At 37.9% G+C, this 23,226-nt stretch overlaps 1 protein-coding gene across 2 annotated transcripts; it reads left to right on the top strand.

The window, feature by feature from the left end:
* Window positions 1-220: 220 nt before the first annotated feature.
* kita (KIT proto-oncogene, receptor tyrosine kinase a) lies at window positions 221-22,422 on the top strand. 2 transcript variants are annotated; one of them, XM_067383670.1, is made up of 21 exons: window positions 221-365; window positions 4,202-4,462; window positions 5,213-5,497; window positions 6,467-6,606; window positions 7,503-7,671; window positions 7,996-8,182; window positions 9,070-9,185; window positions 9,628-9,742; window positions 11,016-11,200; window positions 14,970-15,076; window positions 15,649-15,775; window positions 16,244-16,348; window positions 16,783-16,893; window positions 17,274-17,412; window positions 17,500-17,582; window positions 18,308-18,438; window positions 19,178-19,300; window positions 20,548-20,659; window positions 20,743-20,842; window positions 20,972-21,077; window positions 21,660-22,422. In XM_067383670.1, the coding sequence occupies exons 1-21, from the start codon at window positions 311-313 to the stop codon at window positions 21,831-21,833; spliced, it is 2,931 nt and encodes a 976-aa protein (XP_067239771.1). In that variant the 5' UTR covers window positions 221-310; the 3' UTR covers window positions 21,834-22,422. The 2 variants fall into 2 exon arrangements, with proteins under 2 accessions (XP_067239771.1, XP_067239770.1); XM_067383669.1 differs by having other exon boundaries at window positions 5,198-5,497.
* Window positions 22,423-23,226: the final 804 nt, after the last annotated feature.

Here is a 23,226-nt window from a genome sequence, read left to right as displayed (position 1 = left end):
AAATCAATTTAATAACCCCTTTCCATAGTTATAGTTTGTTATGAGTTTCTTCTGACAAGCCACGTGTCACCCTGTGGCACTAGTAACCTCTTTTGTGTGTCTCAGGTATGACTAGTGCTATTACTGTTGATGTTACCTCCCTGTCCCCGCCCACGTTCGCTCGTCGTTCCGCATGACCCGCACGCAGAGTACAAGGTAGAAAACAACGCTGGCCCTTTAAGACGGGAGTGATCGCTCCGCTGGCGACCGTTCCGCGGTATTATCGAGCTCCAAGACTACCAACACACATGAGATAGATGGAATTATAACAATGGAATATCACTGCGTTCTGTTTACTGTTTTGTTGCAGTTAATCGTCCAACCAGGTAGGACGGCTTTCATCATTTCAATGCTTCTTTATGGTCTCACTTTGTTTTCCAAGTTTAGAGGAAAGATTCCAGAAAGTTGTAGAGTAGGGATGTACATTGCACTTGCTCTATATACACCTTTAGATGCGAGTCGTTGAGGCAGCCTTGTTGAACTATTCTTACCAAAAACAAAACAGATTAGGCTACCTTCAGAGAATAATATGGACCTGTTGCTTTTTTTTTAAACTCCCCTAGATTCATGTAGGCTCTTTATAGAAATCAAAATTTTGGCTGTTATCACTAGACGACCCCATGTGTGCTTTTTTATTTTCCCTCATAATGGGTACTATCACTAACATAAGGCGCTTTCGCACCTCGGTCCACGTTCTGTCAGTGCAGAACTCCTCTACTTCTCCAACTGAAAATTAAACATCCTAATTCACGAGAATTTCCACTGATAATCCCGGTGAATCATATCCTATTCACTTAACGTTTGGAGGCTCTATACCAGTACTTTAAGCGGTTACAGGATCATTGAAACAAGATACTGACCGGAGAGCTGCAGGTGAGAATGTAAAGTAAAGCCGATCCTCGCGCGCTGCTCTCAATTATTTATCATCAAGCTCGCGCGTGCCTGTCTCCGCGTCAAGTGTAGGAATACGAAGCTTGTTTCAGGTATAATTAGTGTGAAGGAAAGAGGGTAGAAAATCGCACTGTGACATTATTAACTTTATATAGTTCAGATATAATGGCATGGTAAGAACAACGTGGGGGGGTTGACTCCCCTAAGCAAGGATTTAAAGGTTTCGAAAAATAATTTGCGGTTCATATAGAATATTAAACATGTTTAGTTATACATATTGTTACTTTTCATTAACTTTTCATTAACCAAAAAGCGGCAAACAGAAATCGCGTTCATCTGAGGAGGTAGCCATAGCAACAGTGAGCAGCTCGAGCACTTTACGTTAGGATCAGTGTGTTTTTGAAGCGTTTAATTAGAGATTCACGTCGCGCGTAGCCTATATGTAAGAATTCATGATTGTGTCGATAAAAGCGGAATTGTGCGCTCAACTTATTGAGCCCTAAGTACCTACATTTCTTTGTTGTGGTATTGAAATGGCTCTAAACTCAGCTGGAACAGGTACTACAGTTCTTAAAAGGTGCGTCAGTTTGGGTTTTCATTTGCAGTTAATGTTACTCTTATCCTTTCAACTGTTATATGTAAATTATCGTCAATTCCATGACATTTCCTAAAAGCCAGAGAAGTTGTTTTGCATGCTGCAACTTGACTTTTTTGCCTGCGTTTGCTGGCACCTCATGGACGTATCAGATGGTCTTTTGTAGTGCTCAGATAAGCTCTGGATGTTCTGAAAGATGAGGGGCGAGTCATTAGCTGGACTGCATCTGTTAACTGACCATTGCGCATCATGTGTTCAGACTTTTATCCTCGTATAACTCGTGCTTCGAAACAAAGATGCCACTTGTCCTACAGTTTTCAATTGCTAAAATAATGTTCCTTTTATTTGACAAATTTAAGTTTCCAAAAAGGAACATAGCTTTGCTTTTTTGAGGGGGGAATCTGTAGTGTTCAATCATTTAAATTCCACAACAATGTGTTACTGTGTTTGGAGAATGGGGAGAAACCCGGTTATGTTGTCCAAGCCTTATTATGAAACAATTCAAATGACCAGGTTTGAAGTGAGCGTGGACAATACTGAACACATGCGGTTTTGGTGTGGGTTTGGCATGAATCTGAAGATCAACTTTGTAACGCCAGAGGGCTTCAGCGCTCAAGTGACTTTTTGCATCGGGTTCCTTCAAACACAGAGCGCTACGGGCTTTTACATAACAGCCATGAGAAAATCGTTTACATGGAAATATACATAGGCTAGTTAACAGTAGAGTGCTCTGATATACATTGTTTAGTAATCTCGCCCAGAGGTCTGCATTCTGGTGGGTGTATGAAGGGAGGTGGTACTGTTTTCGGGTGGGTGCCCCATGTGGCTAACGGTGGTACAAAATACATATTTTTCAGAGAGTCAGAAAGAGCGAGGTTTGAAAAATTGGAGTCTGAATGGGAATACATTTTGAATTTGCATCAAGGCCCAAACAATAATGCTTTATCAAGCATCATTAGCTCGTACATCACCTCTGTTCAACAACTTATAATGTTGTCGTAATGGTATAATTAAGATAAAAGCGCTCTCTGCATGGTTTAAATATTTACCAGAGAAACTGTGAGGTGCTTTGTGTGTGCATGACCAGCAATAGTCTCATTATTTGCCCTTTTGATGTTAACAGTGTTCGGATCACTGGAGAAAACAAATCATCATGAACGGTTGTTGTTTTTCTCTGGAAGAACACCTGACTTTGCAGATGCCCTTTTTTCTTGGCATGGAGTGACAGTTTGCATTTAAGCAAACTACTCATCAGGCTAAACCACAGTTTACGTTTTATCATGTTATCTCATGTTAGCCTGAAGCAACCATGGAAGCCATTGCATGCCCCCAACCCCCTTGTCCCTCACATTCTCAGAAACTAAAGAAATGTTCTTATAAACAGGGGGACAAAATTAGTAGATGCAGAAATGTCATATTTGCTTTATTAAACACGTTTTGAAGACATAACATTTTCCTTCACATTTGAGTTGTTCCACCTCTCGCCGTTAAATTAAGGACCCTTGATCCATTAAAACTGCAGAAAGCAGTGACAGCTTTAAATACAGTATTTACCAGTTACCAGGAACCAAGTGGACACATTATTATTACTACATAATCTTTAAGTATCCATGCAATCTTTTACCTGCCAAACAGATATTTACTTGCACTTTTGCCCTTTGCTCACTGCTTACTCTTGTTCCTTAAGCCAAGACTTAACATAAACTGTAAACTTGTCCCTCAAATCTGATTGGTTGATTGGAATGTTGTTCCAGGATCAACAAAGATGTTGTACTTGGTGAAATCACATTCACTATATATCTAGTCACATAGTCTCTGCGCACTTTCATTATTAAATATATATTTTTATTTTGTTTCATTTTAGAAATTGAACACTAAAAAAAGATTATTGGAGTGTTTTTACAAGAAAATACTATTTTAGACTTTCTGTTTTAAAACGTAATTGTTTCACTGTAAATCCTACACCAATACTTTTTCAATGTATTATATACAACTATCATTTATAGTTTTACTGTCGTGCTACATAGAATTTTTCAGTTTGATTATTTTCCACTTTTTCATTCTTTACTTTTTTTCATTTTCTTCACTTACTTTCACTATTCTCATAGTCATAAGGGGGAGGATAGTTTAAAACACTAACCTGTTGCTTTTGAGCCTTGTAGCTGTATAAGGCAATGTAGCACTTTGAATGGAGAATGAAGCTATACTATCCAAAAACTAAGGAGGGAGCAGTAATTTTCCCCCCATGTAGACTCTTTAAGAGCTTCTGTAAAATTGTCAAATTGCCATTTCTAGAGAAATTAGTATGAGAGGAACTCGGAAGACATAATTTTTTGGATTTGTTAAGTTGTGAAACTGTCTATTTCACACTCTTAACTGTCATTTATGCAACTTGAGAGGGATTTGTTTTGTATGTGTGTATAAATGTGTATGTGCTTGGTATATTTTGTATGTCACCGTTGTTGTTTTTTTATTTTGGAAACCCAGTACCATTTTATACTGGTGAGTCAAATGCATTTGACAAAATATAATGAAGTCTGCAGAGGTACTAGCTGTGTACACTGACTCTTTAGTTATGTTTAATAACTTAAGTCATGTCATCAAATAATCTGTCCTCTTGTAAGTTTATCAAATCTTTTCTTCTTCATTTATGTTCACATTCTTGTTTCCTCTCAGGCAGGTCCAGGCCCACTATCACCCCAGACGGACCCCGGCTCACAGTACCACTGAACGGCGACTTCAGCTTGCGTTGTCAGGGTGACAATCCAGTGCGCTGGCTGCGAGAAGACCGTCCCAACCGAACCCTGAAGGAGGAACAAAGGCAGGGTCAACTAACAATTCTTAAAGTGAGCAAAGCAGGCCTACATCACATGGGCAAATATTCATGTCGTGAGGATACGTCTGGTGAAAAGAGCTACATCTATGTGTATGTAAAAGGTAAGTCAGCCTTTTGCATTTAGGAGTATTTTGATTGGTTTTAATAAATTTGGGCTGAGTAACATGTCTGTAGGGCAGTATTTAAAGAAGTCTTGAACCCTCCTTTATGTGTCTTAGCCTACCTTGTCTGTTATATCTTCATGTCAGTGCAGCTACTGTATATTTTATGTGTGTACAAGCCTGTTGGCAACAGTATATGTGTGATTAGATACTGTATAGTAAAAGAGATACTGTATAGACAGTGTGTCTGCAACGTTACATGTGTTTGCATGATCTTCTAGTACTTTCTAACACTTTTCGTGCTTCATTTTGTCTTTCACTCTCGCTCTCCCTCTCTATCTATGAACACACACTCCAGCATCTCTCATCTTCCTCTGTGGTTCCACATTGTGCCAAAAACACGCTTTAGGTGCCCTAAATACCCAACTGTCTGTATTCATCTGTTGCCTGCATGGCCTTTAATATATATACATCATTGTCATGTGTTATTTCATGCATGTTCTTATAATCCCATTTAATAAAATCTTCAAATTGATTCCTGGCGGTTTTGGCAGTGGGCAGATTTACATTGTACAAATGTTAACACTGCAGATGTGGGTTATTTGTATTTGTTTATTAGGTATGATGGAGGGTAGTTTTCACTTTCACTCTTTTTGTGACACTCTTTCTCTTTCTCTGAGCTGTAATGTCATGATCTAAGCCCCCTTGGTTGTGTTTCATTGGTTTTTGATTTAGCATTCCTCTCAGCAGATCCTGAAAATCCCTTCAGGAGGAGCATCGTGTTTGACATTGTTGCGGGAGAAGGAGACATGGCCACGATCCCGTGCTTGGCCACAGACCCAAATATTACAGAGTTGCACCTGCAGAAATGCGACGGAGAGCCGCTTCCCAGCAGTCTGCGATATTCATCCAGTATTGAGACGGGTGTGGTGTTGGATAATGTTAGGAAGGACTTTGAGGGATGTTACGTCTGTGTCGGGACTCTAGAAGGCGCCACGGTTAAATCCGGAGAATATCAACTCAATGTCCGCCTCGGTGAGAAAAAAAAAAAAGAAGAGACGTTTATAAATATTAGGGCTGTCAATTTAGCGTAATAATAAAAAAAAACAAAAATGGGCAGCAGGAGCCATTGACGCAGGATATGTTCATGCGTTCAAAGCAGATGGGATATACACATTACCGTTTCAAAGTTTGCCATCAATAAGATTTTTTTAAGAGAAATTAATATTGTACTTTTATTCAGCAAGGATGCATTAAATTGATCAGAAGTGACTTAACTACTTAAAGGTGCTCTAAGTGATCCTGGGTGGAGTAAGTTCCTGTTGACATTCGAAGTGTTGTCAAACAAAACAGAGGCTAGCTAGACCCTCCCTCCTCCTCCTCTGACTACAGAGACCGCGCTTTTTTTTACAGTGTGTTCAGGGGACAGGCAGCTAGCGGATAGTGAGGAGATGTTTGCTGTATGTGACAAAAAATGTTTTGGCCTAAAAACGCATGATATCACTTAGAGCACCTTTAACCATTACAACTGTTTTCAACATTGAAATTAATAAGAAATGCTTCTTGATCACCAAATCAGCATATTTGAATGATTTCTGAAGGATCATGTGATACTGAAGACATTGGAAGTTTTAAATTGTAATAATATTTTATATTATTACTGTTTTTACTCTGTTTTTGATCAAATAAATGCAGCCTTGGTGAGCATAAGAGACCTCTTCCAAAAACATTAAAAAATCTGGTTGTTTATACACTCCTAAAGCCACTTATTGTGATGTTTTTATTTTGGGGCATTTCAAATATTTATTGATTCATTAATCGCCATATGATTTAATTTGTTTGATTAAAAAAAAGTCATTGATTGCCAGCCCTAATAAATACAACAAGAGGACACAGACTGACACCAGACATGTGCATGTCTATGTTACTCCACTGTAGCTTGTTCTTCCTTTCCCACATGTTCCTGCTGCTTTGATACAATGCATCATACTTCTTTGCTTTTAGTTCCAGATGTGCCTCCTCTGATCACATTGGGTCAGCCTCAAAGAGTGCTGCTCACCCGGGGGGAAAAACTCTCCCTATCCTGCTCCACCTCAAATGTCAACAGCGACATCAAAATCAATTGGAAGGCTCCACGCGGAGTGGTAAGACACAAAGTAACCAGCTCTCACCTGAGCACACCATGACACTCTTCATGATTACAACACACATATATACTCCACATACTGCAGGCTTTATTAAACACAGCAACCATTTCAATCAAGTAAAACCTGTTTGCAAAAGCATACTTATAGAAAAGCATACAGTAGGTATGAGTGCACGTCCCAGTTTACCTACTTAATGTGGTAATATGTACCCATGATCAATTTAGTGTTTGTAGACTGAGAATGAGAATTTAAATGTTGTTTGTTCTTGACATTAGCCCAGAGGCAAACTGGATCTTGTGTGGTTGAAGGTGCACCTCAAAGTTCTCTGTGATCATGTTTACAAAGCAGCAGAATACAGTTGTCAGCAGGGTTGAGTGTCATTCAGAAGTGAATTGAGAATGACATTTAAATTCCAGTTTAACTCCTGAATTTTGATTTGGATTTGAATTGAGATAGCAAACATGATGCAGATAGATAGATAGATAGATAGATAGATAGATAGATAGATAGATAGATAGATAGATAGATAGATAGATAGATAGATAGATAGATAGATAGATAGATAGAGATTGATTGATTGATTGATTGATTGATTGATTGATTGATTGATTGATTGATTGATTGATTGATTGATTGATTGATTGATTGATTGATTGATTGATTTGGCAAACCTGTGCTGTGTGAACACAACCTAGGTAAACAGATCTTCAGTCTTGCATCAAGATTAAACTGGCATCAGAGACTGAAATTTGAGATATGAATAACATGCTTTGTTTCATATAAAGATAATAAAAACAGCCACACCTATACATATAGACAAACCCAAGACTGGCCTCATCTCTCCAGAGTTGCCCAATCAGCTTTGTGTCTGTTTTCTTTCTGCATGTGCCAAGCAACCATCAGTTCAGCTGACCTCACGTCTCCTGACTGAGCCTATTTCTCATGTGAGGACCGCCATCCTCAGTCTGGGGTCTGTGACGATGCAGGATGCAGGGAGTTACAACTGTGAGGCAATGAATGAAAGAGGGACCAGTGCAAAGCCGGTCTGGGTCGACATCTATGGTAGGTCTCTGTTGTTTCAAATACCGTTTTCAATTTAAAAAACTATTGGTTAAACTTTATTTTAAGTTGTTTTTTGTTACATTGTAACTATACATTTAAGTAGTGAGTCATTTTAATTAACAACGTGTACTTACTATATGGTTATTGTCTGGTTTAGGTTAGTTGTCTTTTAGTTTCAGTAAGTATACATGTAACATACAGTATGTAACAAGGACACTGTAAAATAAATTATTACCAAACAATCACGAGACTTATTTTTATTAAGTCTCAATAGCTATGCTGTTTCAAAGAATAAAATTATGTTTTATGTGTTTGTGTATGTAGATAAAGGCTTTATTAACCTAACAAGTGTGAATAACAGCACTAAGAGAGTGCGCGCTGGAGAAAGTCTGTCCCTGCGTGTGGTAATGGACGCTTACCCAAAGCCTCATATGTTTTCCTGGAGCTACAGTGGTGTAAAACTAACCAATACTACTGATCATGTCATTACCAGCCGGTCACATGGGAATAGGTATGATTTTATTACTGCTAACAATTCTTGTTTTTCATATGTAGCAATTGCATATCTTATTGGTACCATATCAGTTTTCTAGACAATATAAGTTATTAATATTGGAAATATTCGTTATACCAGTTTTTATCTTTAGACCACCTTTGCCGTCATTTAACGCTCACTTAAAATTAGGGATGCGCGATATATCGGCCACCATATCGGTATCAGGCCGATATATGCAAATGTTTTATGTTATCGTTATCGGGCCGATATATTAAAGCTGATAAATAATGGATTATTTCCTTCAGATGAGACACTTGCACTGTTTATTTGCACTGTTTGCCATGATGGTTTTGAATTGCTTGAAATATGATTGAAATCACTTCAAAAAGGAAAATACAGTCAAGTGCAACGTACAGTGCAAGTCTATCATATAAGCTACATAATATTATAATGAGAACATTATAATTGCATGCTTGGGACATGGCTTTTAATGGTGAGACTTTTGTTTTTGTAATCAGGCTAATTTTTTAATTTATTGGCCAATATATCGGTTATCGGCTTTCAAATATAAAGAATTATCGTTATCGGTATCTGCCAAAATTTTCATATCGGTGCATCCCTACTTAAAATTAATTTTTAAAAATACTAATAATTTAAATTACATAATTTGTTGTGAAGTCTAAGTTCACTTGTGGCATTTAAAGTGATTGGTTTTTGTTTTTTTTATAGGTTTATAGGTTATCAGCCATAACATGAAAATAATTATTGGCTCATCAGTATCGACCAGAATGTTAATATTAGTGCATCCCACATTTTGTGCATACTCCACATTTTATTCCATTAATTCAGTGAACTAAAAGATACTTATTAAGTAATTCATATTTTTTCTCTTTATTTTACAGTTACACGAGCGAGCTGAAACTAGTGCGTCTCAAGGTGTCAGAAAGCGGCGTTTACACCTTTTCATGCTCAAACCGAGACACATCTGTCCATCAAACGTTCGAAGTTCATGTCATAAGTGAGTGAAAACATTTAATGCAAATGGAAAATATTTGCATTTCCACTTGCCAGAAAAGAGTATAGAAATTGTGTGATTATGACTTTTTGTGTGTATTTTTGTTCACTAGTAATCAGTCATATCTCTTGAGTATTGTGCTGTATGAAAGAACTCAATTGTCTATGTAAGACCCTAGCCAAAGCCCACTAACAATAGTAGAGGTGGTGTAAAAACGGATATGAAAGGACTGGCCTTGAAGACAGCAAATAAGACATTTATCATTATCATTTATTATCATTCATTTTCTTTTCTATTAGAATTATTGATTTTAAGCTGCAAAATATTGAATATCTGGCATTTTAGGTCACTTAATCTACATTTTAGAATAATAGACAGCTGTACAAACATCCATCTCACTCATCAGAATTGTAAAACTGATCCTGAATCAATCTTTGACTGTTAGGTAAACCACAGATTGTGTCCTATGAGGGGCCGATTGATGGACAGGTGCGCTGTGTGGCAGAGGGTTACCCCACTCCTCAGATCAAGTGGTATTACTGTGACCAACCCCATTCAAGGTACGTGTCTTTCTACAGTTATGTTAGTTTCGAGTACACCCGCAAACTTGGAAAGGTACATACAATGGGCTCCAAAAGTTGCTTTCAGAAATTAGCTGTACCTCCCTTGAGCAGTGTTAACATAGAGGGTACATTGTGACGCAGCATGGATTAGCCACTTAGCGCTAACTTGATGTTTGATGATTGGACAACAAAGCTTTAGCCTATTATTCATGGGGATAAGCAATTTGACTCTGTCATGATTGTGACATCACAAAAGCGATTGGTTGCCATCAGTCATGTGACAACGCCCAACAAGATGGGAACAAGCCGCTCCCGTGGGGCTGTTTATTCTTGGATAATAACAGTGTTGTCAGAACACCTTAGCACAGACTTAGTCAAAAGCTTATCCAATCAATTCCTCATGGTGATCAAATCCGATCAGGATAACATGACCTGCTTCAATTTGAGCATATAAACATGCAGTGCAATTTGTCCTTTGATCTTATTTGTGTGTTGCTCACTTTGTCTGTCACCGATTTGGTGGTTTTCTCAGCAAACAGGTATTTCACTGATGAGAGGTTTCCATCATGCCAAACAAAGTAATTAACGATATCACTCAACAATAAAGAGACAGAATAAGAAATGTAAACCAGTTGAGATTATTTGTTCTGCCTTTATATTAAACAAACTTTAGATTGAACTCAACTCAGTAGCACTCATACTTAATTTTGAGAGAGGAGCGAGACATAAAAATTAAAAATTGAACAATTGAACATGGCAGTGCATTCCACTCTGATGTTTTTAAACAAAAGAGCCCTCGAGGTCTGTCAATTCACAGCTTGTTATTTTGCTTTCTTAAGCAAGGAGCTATTTTCACACACATCAGTACAAATCTGTCATAGACCCTGAATGCAGTGAGAGATGCTTATTATTATCCTTAGAACTTAAAGAAGTTACGTGCTTCTGAATGAAGTCCTTAGCAACGCATATCCACTCCCAAAAATATTTTTTTTATTTATTTACGGTAGGAAGTTTACAAAATATCTTCATGGAACATGATCTTTACTTAATATCCTAATGATTTTTGGCATAAAAGATGTAATTTTGACCCATACAATGTATTGTTGGCTTTTGCTACAAATATACCCGTGCTGCTTATGACTGGTTTTGCGGTCCAGGGTCACATATTTATAAAAACTGTAGTTGTAAATAAATCAGTTCTACACAGTTATTACATGTTCTTGAGAAGTGCAAGATCAAGAATTGACAAGTGTGTTGCATGCATCCTCAGGTGCTCTAATTTGCTGAATGCCACTCAGGAGGAGGAGGATGTTGTCACTGTAACCATGACAAATCCTCCCTTTGGGAAAGGCGCAGTGGAGAGCCGTCTGAACATAACCAAGAACAATTACGCCACCCTTGAATGTGTGGCATCTGCCAATGGGGAAATCGTGTACACTCTTTTCTCTATCAGCGGTGAGAAAACAACTTCCCAAATCATTCACACACACAACACACAAACAAACACACACACACACCCCTTCAGACAATGACTGAAGACTCAAGTTAGTAATTACTAAGTCTCAGCCTCAGACGACTCCGCCCGCAAACTGCCTACAGGCTGTTTTCTGTCCCTCTGATCCATACTACTCGCAAAACTGGAAAGCATTTTCATGATCTGCAGGGTATAATCTGGTTGGCTGACTTTATGCAACTTCTGAGAGTAAGTCATACAGGAGGTGTTTTTTACCAGAATATATCTGAGATTTGGTTTTATGAATTCAGACACTGCTTCTTTGTTGGACATCACATACACATTTGCATATCACATACATGTCCATTAAATCAACTCACATACTGTCCCAGTGCGGCTTGTATAGGTTGTGCTCATTTGTCACAGGTCAGGGTGTGTGTCTTTGCTTTGGTGTGCTAGTAGAAAAAAAAATCTGTTAATTTTGTTGACCTGTTTGTTTTGGGGTTTTCTTCCATCGTTGACTGAGGGTGTGTCTCGGTTCTCTCCCTAGTTGAGTAGTCATTGCATCAGCCAGGGAGTCTGTCCCATGGCCAAATTTGACTGGTATATTTCTAATGTGCATGAAAGGAAAACAATCCTGCAAACTTTAAGTATTATACATGAATTAGTGTTAGAATAAGATACACAAGGACCACAAATTTTATTTTCTTAAATTTATTTGTTCTTTTATGCATGTTCTGTCATTTTGCAGTTAGGTACGAATATTTATATTATAAGCATTGTATGCCTTTATTTTATTGATTATGCTCACCAAGGATTAGTTTGATAAAAATAATAAAAACAATAACTTTGTGAAATACATTTAAAATAACTGTTATTTTAATATATTTTTAGTATGTAATTAATTTATTCATGGCAAAGTCTTCAGTGTCACATGATCCTTCAGAAATATAATATTTTGACTTGTAGCTCAGGAAACATTTCTTATCTTTAGCAATGTTGCAAACAGTTGTGCTGCTTAATATTTTTAATTTCTTAAAAAAAAAATCTTTCTCACCCAAAAATTTTGAATTGTATATGTGTACATGATCTGTTCTGCTAATTTAATTTAGGTGTATATGACTGTCTTCTTTCTGAGAAATATTAATAAATATCCTGACGCCTCCTAGCTTTATAATGGCAGTGAGCGGTACCAACAAGTATGAGCTGAAGAATGTTCCTCCATCCACATTCATCCATCATAAACATATTCCACGCGGCTCTGGGGGGTAAATAAAGGCCTTCTGATAATAAAGATCCAACAGGCGAAGCAATGCATTTGTGTAAAAAAAAAAATCCAGAATATGAAGTATAATATCTAGCTTCCACCAGACCACCTTCCATATTCAAGTGTAAAACTCTCGCAGTACTGTACGTCCTACGCCTTCCCTATTCAACTTACGGAAAAAGCTTAACTAACGCAACACCAGTTGCATTTTTTCCATAATTTGAATACTGAAGGCGGTCTGGCGGAAGCTAGATATTTTACTTCATAACTTTTTAAATATGGATTTTTGTTTTTTACACAAACACATCAATTCGCTTCAAAAAGGCCTTTATTAACCCCTCAGAGCCGTGCAGAATATGTTTCTGATGAATGGATGTGGATGGAGACGCTTTCTTCAGCTCGTTGATCCTTGCTCACTGCCATTATAAAGCTTGGATGCGTTAGGATATTTATTAATATTTATCCGATTGTGTTCGTCAGAAAGAAGAAAGTCATATACACCTAGGATGGCTTGAGGGTGAGTAAAGCTTGGGCTAATTTTCATTTGAAAGTGAACTAATCCTTTCAGTCATCAGTGTCCCAATGTTTAGTATTCATCTTACTTACACATCATACTTACACATCATATAAAAACCAGGAAGTGGAATGAGACTCGGAGACCTCGACCCAGGTGCTTCTGGTTTCCCAGGAATGGCTGAACAACCAAATGAAAGGAAATGCACATCTCCTCACGTTCACTCCAGCTGTGCATTGTATGTTGGCTGCATCTTTTTAAGGAAATTTAAACCAGCTGCCAACTTGCAGGTCACCACTCCTGCTCCAGCTCAACCTGTGTAGGCAGACTTTTTGGATAAGAGATATGCAGGCTATTATATAAACAGAGGTGCTGAGTTTTATCCCTAATCTTGTTTCTTTTGTAAACCTAGCATTACCAACTGTTCGAGATTATCTCAAGGGTTTTGGGGGGGGGTTACGTTTTGGTTTGTTGCAAAACACCAAGTTTTTCCACCCCAGTTTGTGCTGGTATTATTGTTGAAGACAGAATGGTTAACAAAAGGTCATCTACATCCAGTTTAGTTTGGTGAAAGTTGTCTATATTGCCTGTTTTTGCATTTTCTCAACTGAATTAGCCAGAAGTAAAAAAAAAAAGAAAAAACTCTAGTTGAACGTTGACCTTTTTGTAGAGTCCATCAGGAGTTGGACTGGAGGTTTTGAGGTTTGAGCGCATGAATTGAGTCTAGCTGCCTCAGGAAAGCCTGTTAGGAGATGTGTAAGAACTGCTTTAGACTCTCAAGGTTTATGCTGCAGTAGATCCAGGAAAACCAGTGGGAAAATGAGCCTTAGGCTGGACTGTTAGAGCTGTTCAACCTCAGCTGAGTGAGATGCAAAAAATGTGTGGTGTTATGGTGTTCGGCGGTTTGCGGGAAGGCTTGATGGTATGCTTGGATGCAGCGTGATGATAGATGGATGGATGGGGAAGGATGGAGGGGGAGAGAGAGACAGAGAGAGGGAGCAGAAGAGGACTGTGAAAGCCAGTGGCAGGTTTACAAGGGATTACATCCTGCAGAGTCTGCATTCTTTGACTTGAAATGGAGAGAAAGCTTCTTATAGCTTAAGAGCTTACTACACCGTTCAGAACAGCGCAGAAAAACAATAACACAACACACATGAACACATACACACACATTACATAAAAAAAAACACAGCTACAGTTTCAAAATGTGAAATAAAGTGGGTCACAAAAATCTCCAGTAGAGTTTTACCTCAGTTCATTAGCGAGTATTATTCACACCTCATTAAATGCAAGGCCTTTGGACATTATTCCATTATGTGAGTCACTTATTCATTATTATTGATGGTTCTTTAATGTTAATGTTTTGTTTTATAGGTATTCCAACAGGGTAAACACTGTGGTTTTGTTTCAACGTCTGCACTTAGTGCAATAATAGTGTTTTATTTCCATTGACACTCTGGCTCAAGTCCCAAGACAAGCATCAGATCTACTGTGGTTTTTTGTGCTAACAGAAATGATCCTCAGGGATGAGCCATGTGTATTGATTATCCGTTGATGCCTGTAAAAGATTGCCTTATTTACACAAACACATTGTATAGAGCAGTGATTCCCAACTGGACAGTTTACAGGCGGAACACGCTTAAATTAAATCAATTAATCTCAAGGTGTTATTGCAATCAAAATTGCATTTAATTACATTAGAGTTAATTTATTAATGTGATTAATACACCAAATTATATCCATTAGGAGTTAAAAGTAGGGATGCACAATATATTGCTTATCAGTATTGTACAATATTCTTTTTTTTTTTATAATGTCTGGCATGTGTTTATTGGCCATAACAGGAAAAATGATCATCGGCTTTTTCATTTTAGCCAGAATTTTAATATCCCTTGTTAAAAGAAACACATTTCTGGTTTGCTGTTGATGGCGTACATATGGCATCTTGCATGTTTCTGATGGCCGCTGTTTGTTGTTTTAATCTTCACAGAGAACACTGTTCCTCATGAACTCTTCACACCATTGCTCATTGGTTTTGTTGCCGCGGCTGTTATCCTTGTTCTCATTCTGATCGTGCTGTCCTACAAATACATGCAGGTAAAATGTCATTCATTACATAGCTTGTCTTTGAACACATGAAGTACATGCTTGACTCATGGGGGTGTTTAATTAATGAGACAAAATTGAACTGTTTACTTCTCACATTATTATAGTAATAATTAATGTAGCCAATTGTTATTCTGTTTGGTTATTTGATATTAAGCGTGATTCAAATTCAATGTAATTTACCAGTCACACCCTCCCACACTTCAGGGAAACTCTGAAACAACAATTTACTTAGCATGTCATAAGACCTGATGTTTCACCGTGCAGTTTCACACTGTTGAACAGGGGAGCAATCGGCTATGTGTGTACACACACACGTGCACACATGAAAGTACTGTTCACATTTGTATTTGAATAATTTATGTGCATTTACACTACACTTTTATTAGTGGCCTCTGTTTACTTTTGTCTTTCAGAGTACCTCATTACACTTGCAGTAACTGGAACTGATGTAAAAGGTTGTTTATGCTTGTCTAGCAACGTCAATCATTGCTTATTTCTTCCCTCATCCCTATTTCTTTCTTTCTCTCTCTCTCTCCCTCTCTCATTTTTGTCTCCTACAGAAACCTAAATACCAAATACAGTGGAAAGTCATAGAGGGTATTCATGGAAATAGCTACGTGTACATTGACCCCACCCAGCTTCCATACGACCACCAATGGGAGTTTCCCAGAGATAAGCTGCGTTTCGGTGAGTAAAGTTCCTTAATCAGTCTGCTTTGACTTGTTGGACCTCGTAAATCATATCCCAAATAATCTTTCTACATTGTAATATTACTTTTGTTTGAACTTTGGAAATCTTAAGATTTAATGCACCAAAAAGCATAAAAGCCTTTTGAATTTTACTTCTTTTAATTGACTGTGCATGGTTTATTGACACTGATAGCTAGCGCCTTGTGACATAGTATCATATCTTCCCCATGAAGGAATAGCCGTATCCGTCAACAAACAGGATCCAACAGGATCTAGCATATCACGCTTCCCCAAAAGCCACACCTACTTGATTCAAAAACAAGTTAATGTTCCAGCTGAAAACTTGTTTTGGACCAGTTTCCAGGCTGATCCATAGATTGTAAACAACTTTATAAGGGAAAAGTGAAACTGAGCCGTTCACGCTGTATCAATTTTCTGAAACAGTTTTGCTTCCCTGCATCCTCAGGAAAAACTCTAGGATCTGGAGCATTTGGAAAGGTGGTGGAGGCCACTGCTTATGGCATGTCCAAAGCAGACACTGTGATGACCGTAGCTGTGAAGATGCTCAAACGTGAGTAAAAAGCAACAGAAAGCATGTTCATAATCTTGTGATATGGAGATGTGTTGCACAGTAACACCAAGGCATGTTTAACCAGCGTGTTTATTTAAGCAAATATGACAATGCGTAATGAAACACCTGCAGGTACACAGACATGCATGATTAAAAGAAGGAGGTTAAACATTTCCAGTAACCCACAATTTTTGGTTCCCAGAACATTCAGGATTGTTGGTTTATGGTTTTAAACAATAAAACCTAAAAAGAATGTTCCTAGAACATTAGAAATTGGTTCCCAAAACAGTAACCAAAGGGGAACCATGTGCTAACACTGGGGGAACATTTTCTGTTTGTGTATTCTGATGTATTACTTTAAAGAAATTATGATGTTTTTTTTGTTGTTGTTTTTTTATTTATGGTTTTATTTGTCTTGGTCTTTTGCCCCACAGCAAGTGCTCATGCCACTGAGAAAGAGGCTCTGATGTCTGAGCTGAAGGTGCTTAGTTATCTTGGCAACCATATTAACATTGTCAACCTGCTAGGTGCCTGCACTATTGGAGGTGAGAGGCTAGATATTATTTTTCAAAGTTTTTTTTGTGTGTGTGTGCATTTTTTTGTGACACATCAGGACACAAATTTGTATAATGATATGGGTATGACATAGGTTTACAAGGAGAGGGTGACTTATGAGGACATTACCCCATGTCCCCATTTTTCAAAAGGCTTATAAATCATACAGAATGAGTTTTTGTGAGAAAGCAAAAATGTGCACAGTTTCCTGTGATGGGTAGGTTTAGGGGTAGGGGGATAGAAAATACAGTTTGTACTGTATAAAAAACATAACGCCTATGGAATGTCCCAACAATTCACAAAAACAAACCTGTGTGTGTCTGTGTGTGTATTGTGTTGTTCATCATTACCGAACTGGTCTGTTGCACAGGTCCAACACTAGTTATAACGGAGTACTGCTGTTTTGGTGACCTGTTGAACTTCCTGCGCAGAAGGAGAGAATCTTTCTACTTCTCTACGCTAGGAGAAGACTCTTACTATAGAAACATCATGCTGCAGCCAGAACCAAAGTAAGTAGGATCAATGCAACTGGTAGTTAGTTATGATAGTATGAAGTGCTTCTGGGTTCACTAAAAAGAGTTCATGTTTGATCACAGTGAGAGCAGGAATGGGTACATGACCATGAAGCCCTCTGTATTGGGAATTCTGTCCTCAGAAAACAGAAGATCACTTAATAAAGGTTGGATCAATGTCTTGTCTTCTCATCTATCCTTGTTTCTTTTTTATTGTCATCTCATCTGTTTTTGTCTAATTTCATGTCTTTTTTCTAATTTCTGTGCCTTTATTTTCTATCTTCTTGTTTTGTCTCTCTGGTCTCATCTCTTTTGTCTCATCTTGTCCTGTCTCGTCTTGTCTCATCTATTCTCTATCCTTTCTCTTTTCTTGTCTTTTCTCATCTGTTCTCTTAGCTCTTCTCATTTCAACTCATCTCTTCTTGTTTCGTCTTGTGCCCCCTCTTCTAGACTTGTCTGCTGTTGTCTCTCCTTTTCTCGTTTCTCTTATATTCTTCGTCTCTTCTGTCTCATATCATCTTTTTTTCTCATCTTATGTCCCTTCTTTTCTGTTGTCATCTTGTCTCTTTTATAGTCTTATCTCTTCTCATGTCATCTCATCTCTTTGTCTTGTGCCATCTGTTCTCATCTCTTCTTGTCTCACTTCTTCTTGTCTCGTGCCTTCTCTTGTCCATCTCTTTTCATATCATCTCATCCCTTTTCTTGTCTTATTTCATCGTTTTGTCTTGTGCCTTGTCTTTTAGTCTAGTATGTTCTCGTCTCGTCTCATCTTGTCTCAGCTCTTTGTGTCTCATACCTTCTTTTTTCTTAACTTGTTGTCTTGACTCGTCTTTTTTCTCATCATATCTTGTACCTTCTTGTCTATTCTTAACAGAATTTTTCACCCCTTTAGGTGATTCATACAGCGATTCAGATGCCGTCAGTGAGATTCTGCAGGAAGATGGCTTGACTCTGGACACTGAGGATCTTCTCAGCTTCTCCTACCAAGTAGCCAAAGGGATGGATTTTCTGGCATCCAAGAACGTAAGTGATTAGTTTTTTTTTTAATCCGTTTGCGTTCGGTCTTTCTGACGGATACAGAGTTTTATATTCCGAGTGTTTGCAGTAATCCCATACTGCAGATCTTCTCTCCCTTCCTCTACAATGCCACTGGCTCACATTCCATTACCTCTGCCCAGTCAAGGATCGGGTTACACAAGGTCACACACAAATGCACACATGTTGTCAAGCACATGCACACACTCATTCACAGAGGACCATGCCGAGAAATATCACATTTCCCCTCCTGGTCAGCAGGTCCAGTATTCAGTTTAGTGGAAGGACACTAAATTAGTCAAGCTGTTAATTGGGCATGTGAGTTTTCTGTCAGTGGCTTCATTTCAGCACCTCTACGCTAACTTAGGATATGGTATGGTCAACACTTTTTTGCTAATGGGGTTTTAAATATTGGCACTGTTACTGTAAATGCCTGACAGTCCTGACCCACTAACTTCTATGCATACAAGTACACCTTCTACCTACTTGAATTGCAAAAGGTAGAATTCACCAAAACTGCTTGTCAATATTCCATTTCAATAACATGTTTCAAATTAGCCATAAAATATGAACACAGCTGTATTACCTTCTTTGGCTCAAATCACGCTAAAAAACAAGAGTTTCTCCCATTCGTTTTTCTTAGTGGTCCCCTTATACTGTCTCTGCTTTAATATATTAGTGTGTATGATGAACAGTATTTCTTCATGTGTGTTTATTGTTTGTGCAGTGTATTCACAGAGACCTGGCAGCCAGAAACATTCTCCTCACCCAAGGCCGAGTGGCCAAGATCTGTGACTTTGGACTAGCCCGAGACATCACTACTGACTCAAACTATGTTGTAAAGGGCAATGTAAGTATTAGCTGTCATTACATGTACCATATAAACAACTTTAGCCTCAACTTTATTTCATTTGTAGGTTTTCCCACTAGGTTTTGCTTGTCACACTGTATAGTAATTATCAGATTAAGTGAATAAGCAAGCACAGATCATAGTTTTCTTACATGACACTTGACATTTAGGAACCGGGGCTTAACTATACGCAATCATAAAAAGCTGCGAGAAAGGAATGTGTAATCCATAAATAAGACACTTTGTTATAATTGGAAGCTTTTTCTTTGCATTGATGCAAAAGACTGTCAGTTAACACAAAGTGTTTACTGTGGGTGTTGGATGTGCTTTATCTCAAGAGCTTTCTGTGAAGACATCCCACCTAAAGCAAAATGACAAAATGATCAGTTTAAAATAGAAGAGCGTTTATCCATGTTGAGACATGTACTAAACATGCATGAATTACCCAAATGTTTTACATTGGCAAGAGGTTGAGGCAAACAAGCCAGCAACGGGGTATTTTCTGCAACTTTAAGACAGTTGACTTATATCCCAGAATTTGCATCCTGGTTTCATGGTCTAAAAAAAGCCCAAAGCAACAAACAGTCAAAACAAACTTAGACTATAGTGTTGGAGTCTTTGAGTCAGTATTCTTTTTGTATATTTATTCTGCAACCAAGTCAGGTAACGTCAATCGACAGCTTGCTAATGTCGTGGAAATTCTCAATACATATCTGACTTCACCACTGACAATTTAAACAACTCCTAGTTGTTAATACAATACTACAGTATCTCGAGGTAATTTCCTGAAATCCTGAATACTTGCAATAAAATCCAATACTTCCCTGAAGTATGGTGACGGCGTCCCGTCAAAAAGCTACTATCACTACCTCAATCACACTTGGCTGTTACTTTTGAGCGTAGAATCTTCTATTTCTTAGCTGCGCAGCATATACCTGACACGACTTCCAAGTTGCTCTTTGTAGAAATTAAGCTTTATTTACGGCCGGGAGATCACTGGTCACAACAACTGGTCTTTGACCTGAGCATCCTTAGTCTACATTTTCTGTGCATTTCATGTCGACATAAAATATTTCCATCACACTAACTAGAACAAAACACTATGATTTGAGGTTTCCAAACATGCCTTTTGATTGTAAATTGTTAAGACTGAATCCTTCAAAGAATGTGTGTTGTACTGCTTGCTTTCATGCTCTACCTATGTTATTAAGGAAGGAATGTATGTAATGAGGATATTCTCTGCACAGGCCCGTCTTCCAGTGAAGTGGATGTCCCCCGAGAGCATCTTTGAATGTGTGTACACCTTTGAGAGTGATGTCTGGTCATATGGCATCCTGCTGTGGGAGATTTTCTCCCTCGGTAAGTTAAAATGATCACATAATTATTTTCACTTGGCGTGGTATACTGCTTTTAATCCAAATATTGATAATGTGCTTCTATAGGGAGTAGTCCTTACCCAGGAATGCCTGTGGACTCTAAATTCTATAAGATGATCAAGGAAGGATACCGAATGGAGTCACCAGAGTTTGCCCCAAGTGAAATGTAAGTGTGAGCTGTAATTAGTCAAAATATCTTTCTGCAGAAATAAAATCTAACAAGATACTGGCAGCTTTTACCATTTATACACTACAACATTCCCAATGTTCAGCGCAACTTGTGGTGCTGTTTCAGGTATGAGATCATGCACTCATGCTGGGATGCCGACCCCTTTAAGAGACCCTCATTTAGCAAGATAGTGGAGAAAATCGAACAGCAAATCTCAGACAGCACCAAACATGTATGTCTTTCTTTCTTTTTTTTCTTTTCAGCACTAAAAACATTGATTTTTTTTTAATTATTATTATTTTTAATCTATTCATTATTTTAAAGGTATATTGAAAATGCAGTTTATAAAATTATTTGAAATGTGATAAACATGTTTTTAATTTCTGAATTAAAATTAATTTTTTGGTCGAAAGTCGAAAAAGTAAGAGATATAATTTTGATGTGATATCAGGACAATTGTATCATAGAGAAGACCAGAGATAATTTGATATTTTAATGACAAGGCTAGTTCAGGTTGTGAAATGTTATGTTGTGCAACTCCCTAATAATTCATGATATTTGTATAATGTTTTATGTGTATACTTCAATCATTTTCAAAAAAGCTTTTAAATATATTTTTAGTCACATATATTCATAGTGTAAAGAAAATGTTCCTTTTTTTTTACTTTATACCACATGATTACAGTCATTTCAGTTATACAAAAATCCATATATTAAACCAATGTGAATACATTTCTAAGAATTTGACAGTAGATTTTAAAAAGATTTTTCCTTTTCTTTGTGATGGACACAATATCTCCTTTCTCTTCTTCAGATTTACTTAAACTTCAGCTCCAGGTTGCCTGTTGCACCGGGGCCTCGTGAGGAATCCAGTTCTCATGTCCAGCGGCTAAACTCAGTGGGCAGTCACAGTACGGCCACTCAGCCCCTGTTGTCCAACAATGATGTCTTCTTGGAAGGGACAGGTCCACGTCACCCTCCGGTGTGAAGATCTGATTCCCAGCTAAAACCATTCATCTACTGAGACCCTTCGCCTTAGCTCCACTGTAGCTGTCTGACATGCATGAGGACTTTGGTGGAAAACACTGATCAAAAATCTCTTTTAGGATCCAAGAGCAGTCGTATTCTTTCCATTCACCTTTCTCGCAGAATGTGTATATAAGCCCCCCTGCCAGAAAGGACAGTGATGGTGTGCTTTCCTGTTAACATTTCATGTATTCTTTGGAATTGCGGGACATCAAACTTTTGAGAAAGTTAATAATCAATGCTGGTATCATCCCATGGTACTATATCTTCAATGTGAGTCTGCAGGAGGACTGAACCTTTTTTTGTAGAATCCCTTTGCTTTATTATATTGGATATATAAACACAGCAATGCTTCATTTGCTAATAATCAAGTCTTTACAAGTGACAGGAGTCAAGTCAGAGACTAGATGAAATCATGAGGATCACAACGACTTTCCCAAAACATCTCTGATTTGATATGACCTTTTAGCTGAAAGTGCATTATGCCGCACCTTTATTATACTGTAAAGCTTATGTGTTGAATATGACTCAGTCATATGTCAGACTGTCAGTAGTAAAATAGCCTGGCATGAGAGTCATTCCTCTCATAAATTCTAATATCAAACACATAAAAGGCTACAATGATATGTATAAGCAGCAATAACTCTATTTTACAGCATAATCATGCTGCTGCACAAGCCAAAAACAAGCTACTCGATGCATGTTGTATTTGGGATAGTATTCCGTCAGTTGGCAGCTGAATCTGGAAGACGTTTTACATTTAAATAGACCAAATTGAGGCACATTTCAGTTCACTGTCAGGAAAGGTGTTGGGACACGAATAGGCAGTTCATCACAGTTCATTGTTTACTTTAAACACTCAGCGATATTTTGGTTCCATAGCAGTATTATATTATTGGCTTATGTTGTCCTTTCCTTTTCCAGGAAATGTAATTTGGGACAGCGAAATGATCCAGTCAAGCAGTAATTCAAGCTTGACGTATCAAACTTTTAGGCAGTGTTTCTTTTAGGGATCGCTTTAAACAGTTTCTTCCACCTTCCCTGTGTGTTTTAAGGAAAATATTTGGTTTATTTCATTTGTATGGCAGACTTATCTTGATTCAACACTTTGAAAATGTTTCTTTGAGTAGTTTTATGTATGACGTGGTTCCATAATGGTGGACTGTTGAAGATCAGTAGCTTCTGTAGCATTGGTTCTGTTCTTTACTCCAGAGAAAAATGGGAGTGATTCCACATTTTATCTTTCATGAAACTGGAAGACATAGTGAGTAGTGCTCTTTTGTACATTTGTAAATGCTTTGCTAGCTTCTTTGTTGCATCCAATTTTGTGCATAAAAAGTAAGGTGGGGGTCTGG

The sequence above is a fragment of the Chanodichthys erythropterus genome, chromosome 4, assembly GCF_024489055.1.
Source record: "Chanodichthys erythropterus isolate Z2021 chromosome 4, ASM2448905v1, whole genome shotgun sequence".
Classification (NCBI taxonomy): Eukaryota; Metazoa; Chordata; class Actinopteri; order Cypriniformes; family Xenocyprididae; genus Chanodichthys; species Chanodichthys erythropterus.
Note: the sequence above shows the minus strand (reverse complement) of the source record. Positions and strands in the feature narration are given on the sequence as shown.

Excerpts from the sequence above, each read along its gene's own strand:
- kita (XM_067383669.1), top strand. The coding sequence starts at position 311 with ATGGAATATCACTGCGTTCTGTTTACTGTTTTGTTGCAGTTAATCGTC. Across the intron at positions 6,607-7,502 it reads GGAAGGCTCCACGCGGAGTG|CAACCATCAGTTCAGCTGAC; the intron begins GTAAGACACAAA and ends GCATGTGCCAAG. Across the intron at positions 15,776-16,243 it reads CAGAGATAAGCTGCGTTTCG|GAAAAACTCTAGGATCTGGA; the intron begins GTGAGTAAAGTT and ends CTGCATCCTCAG.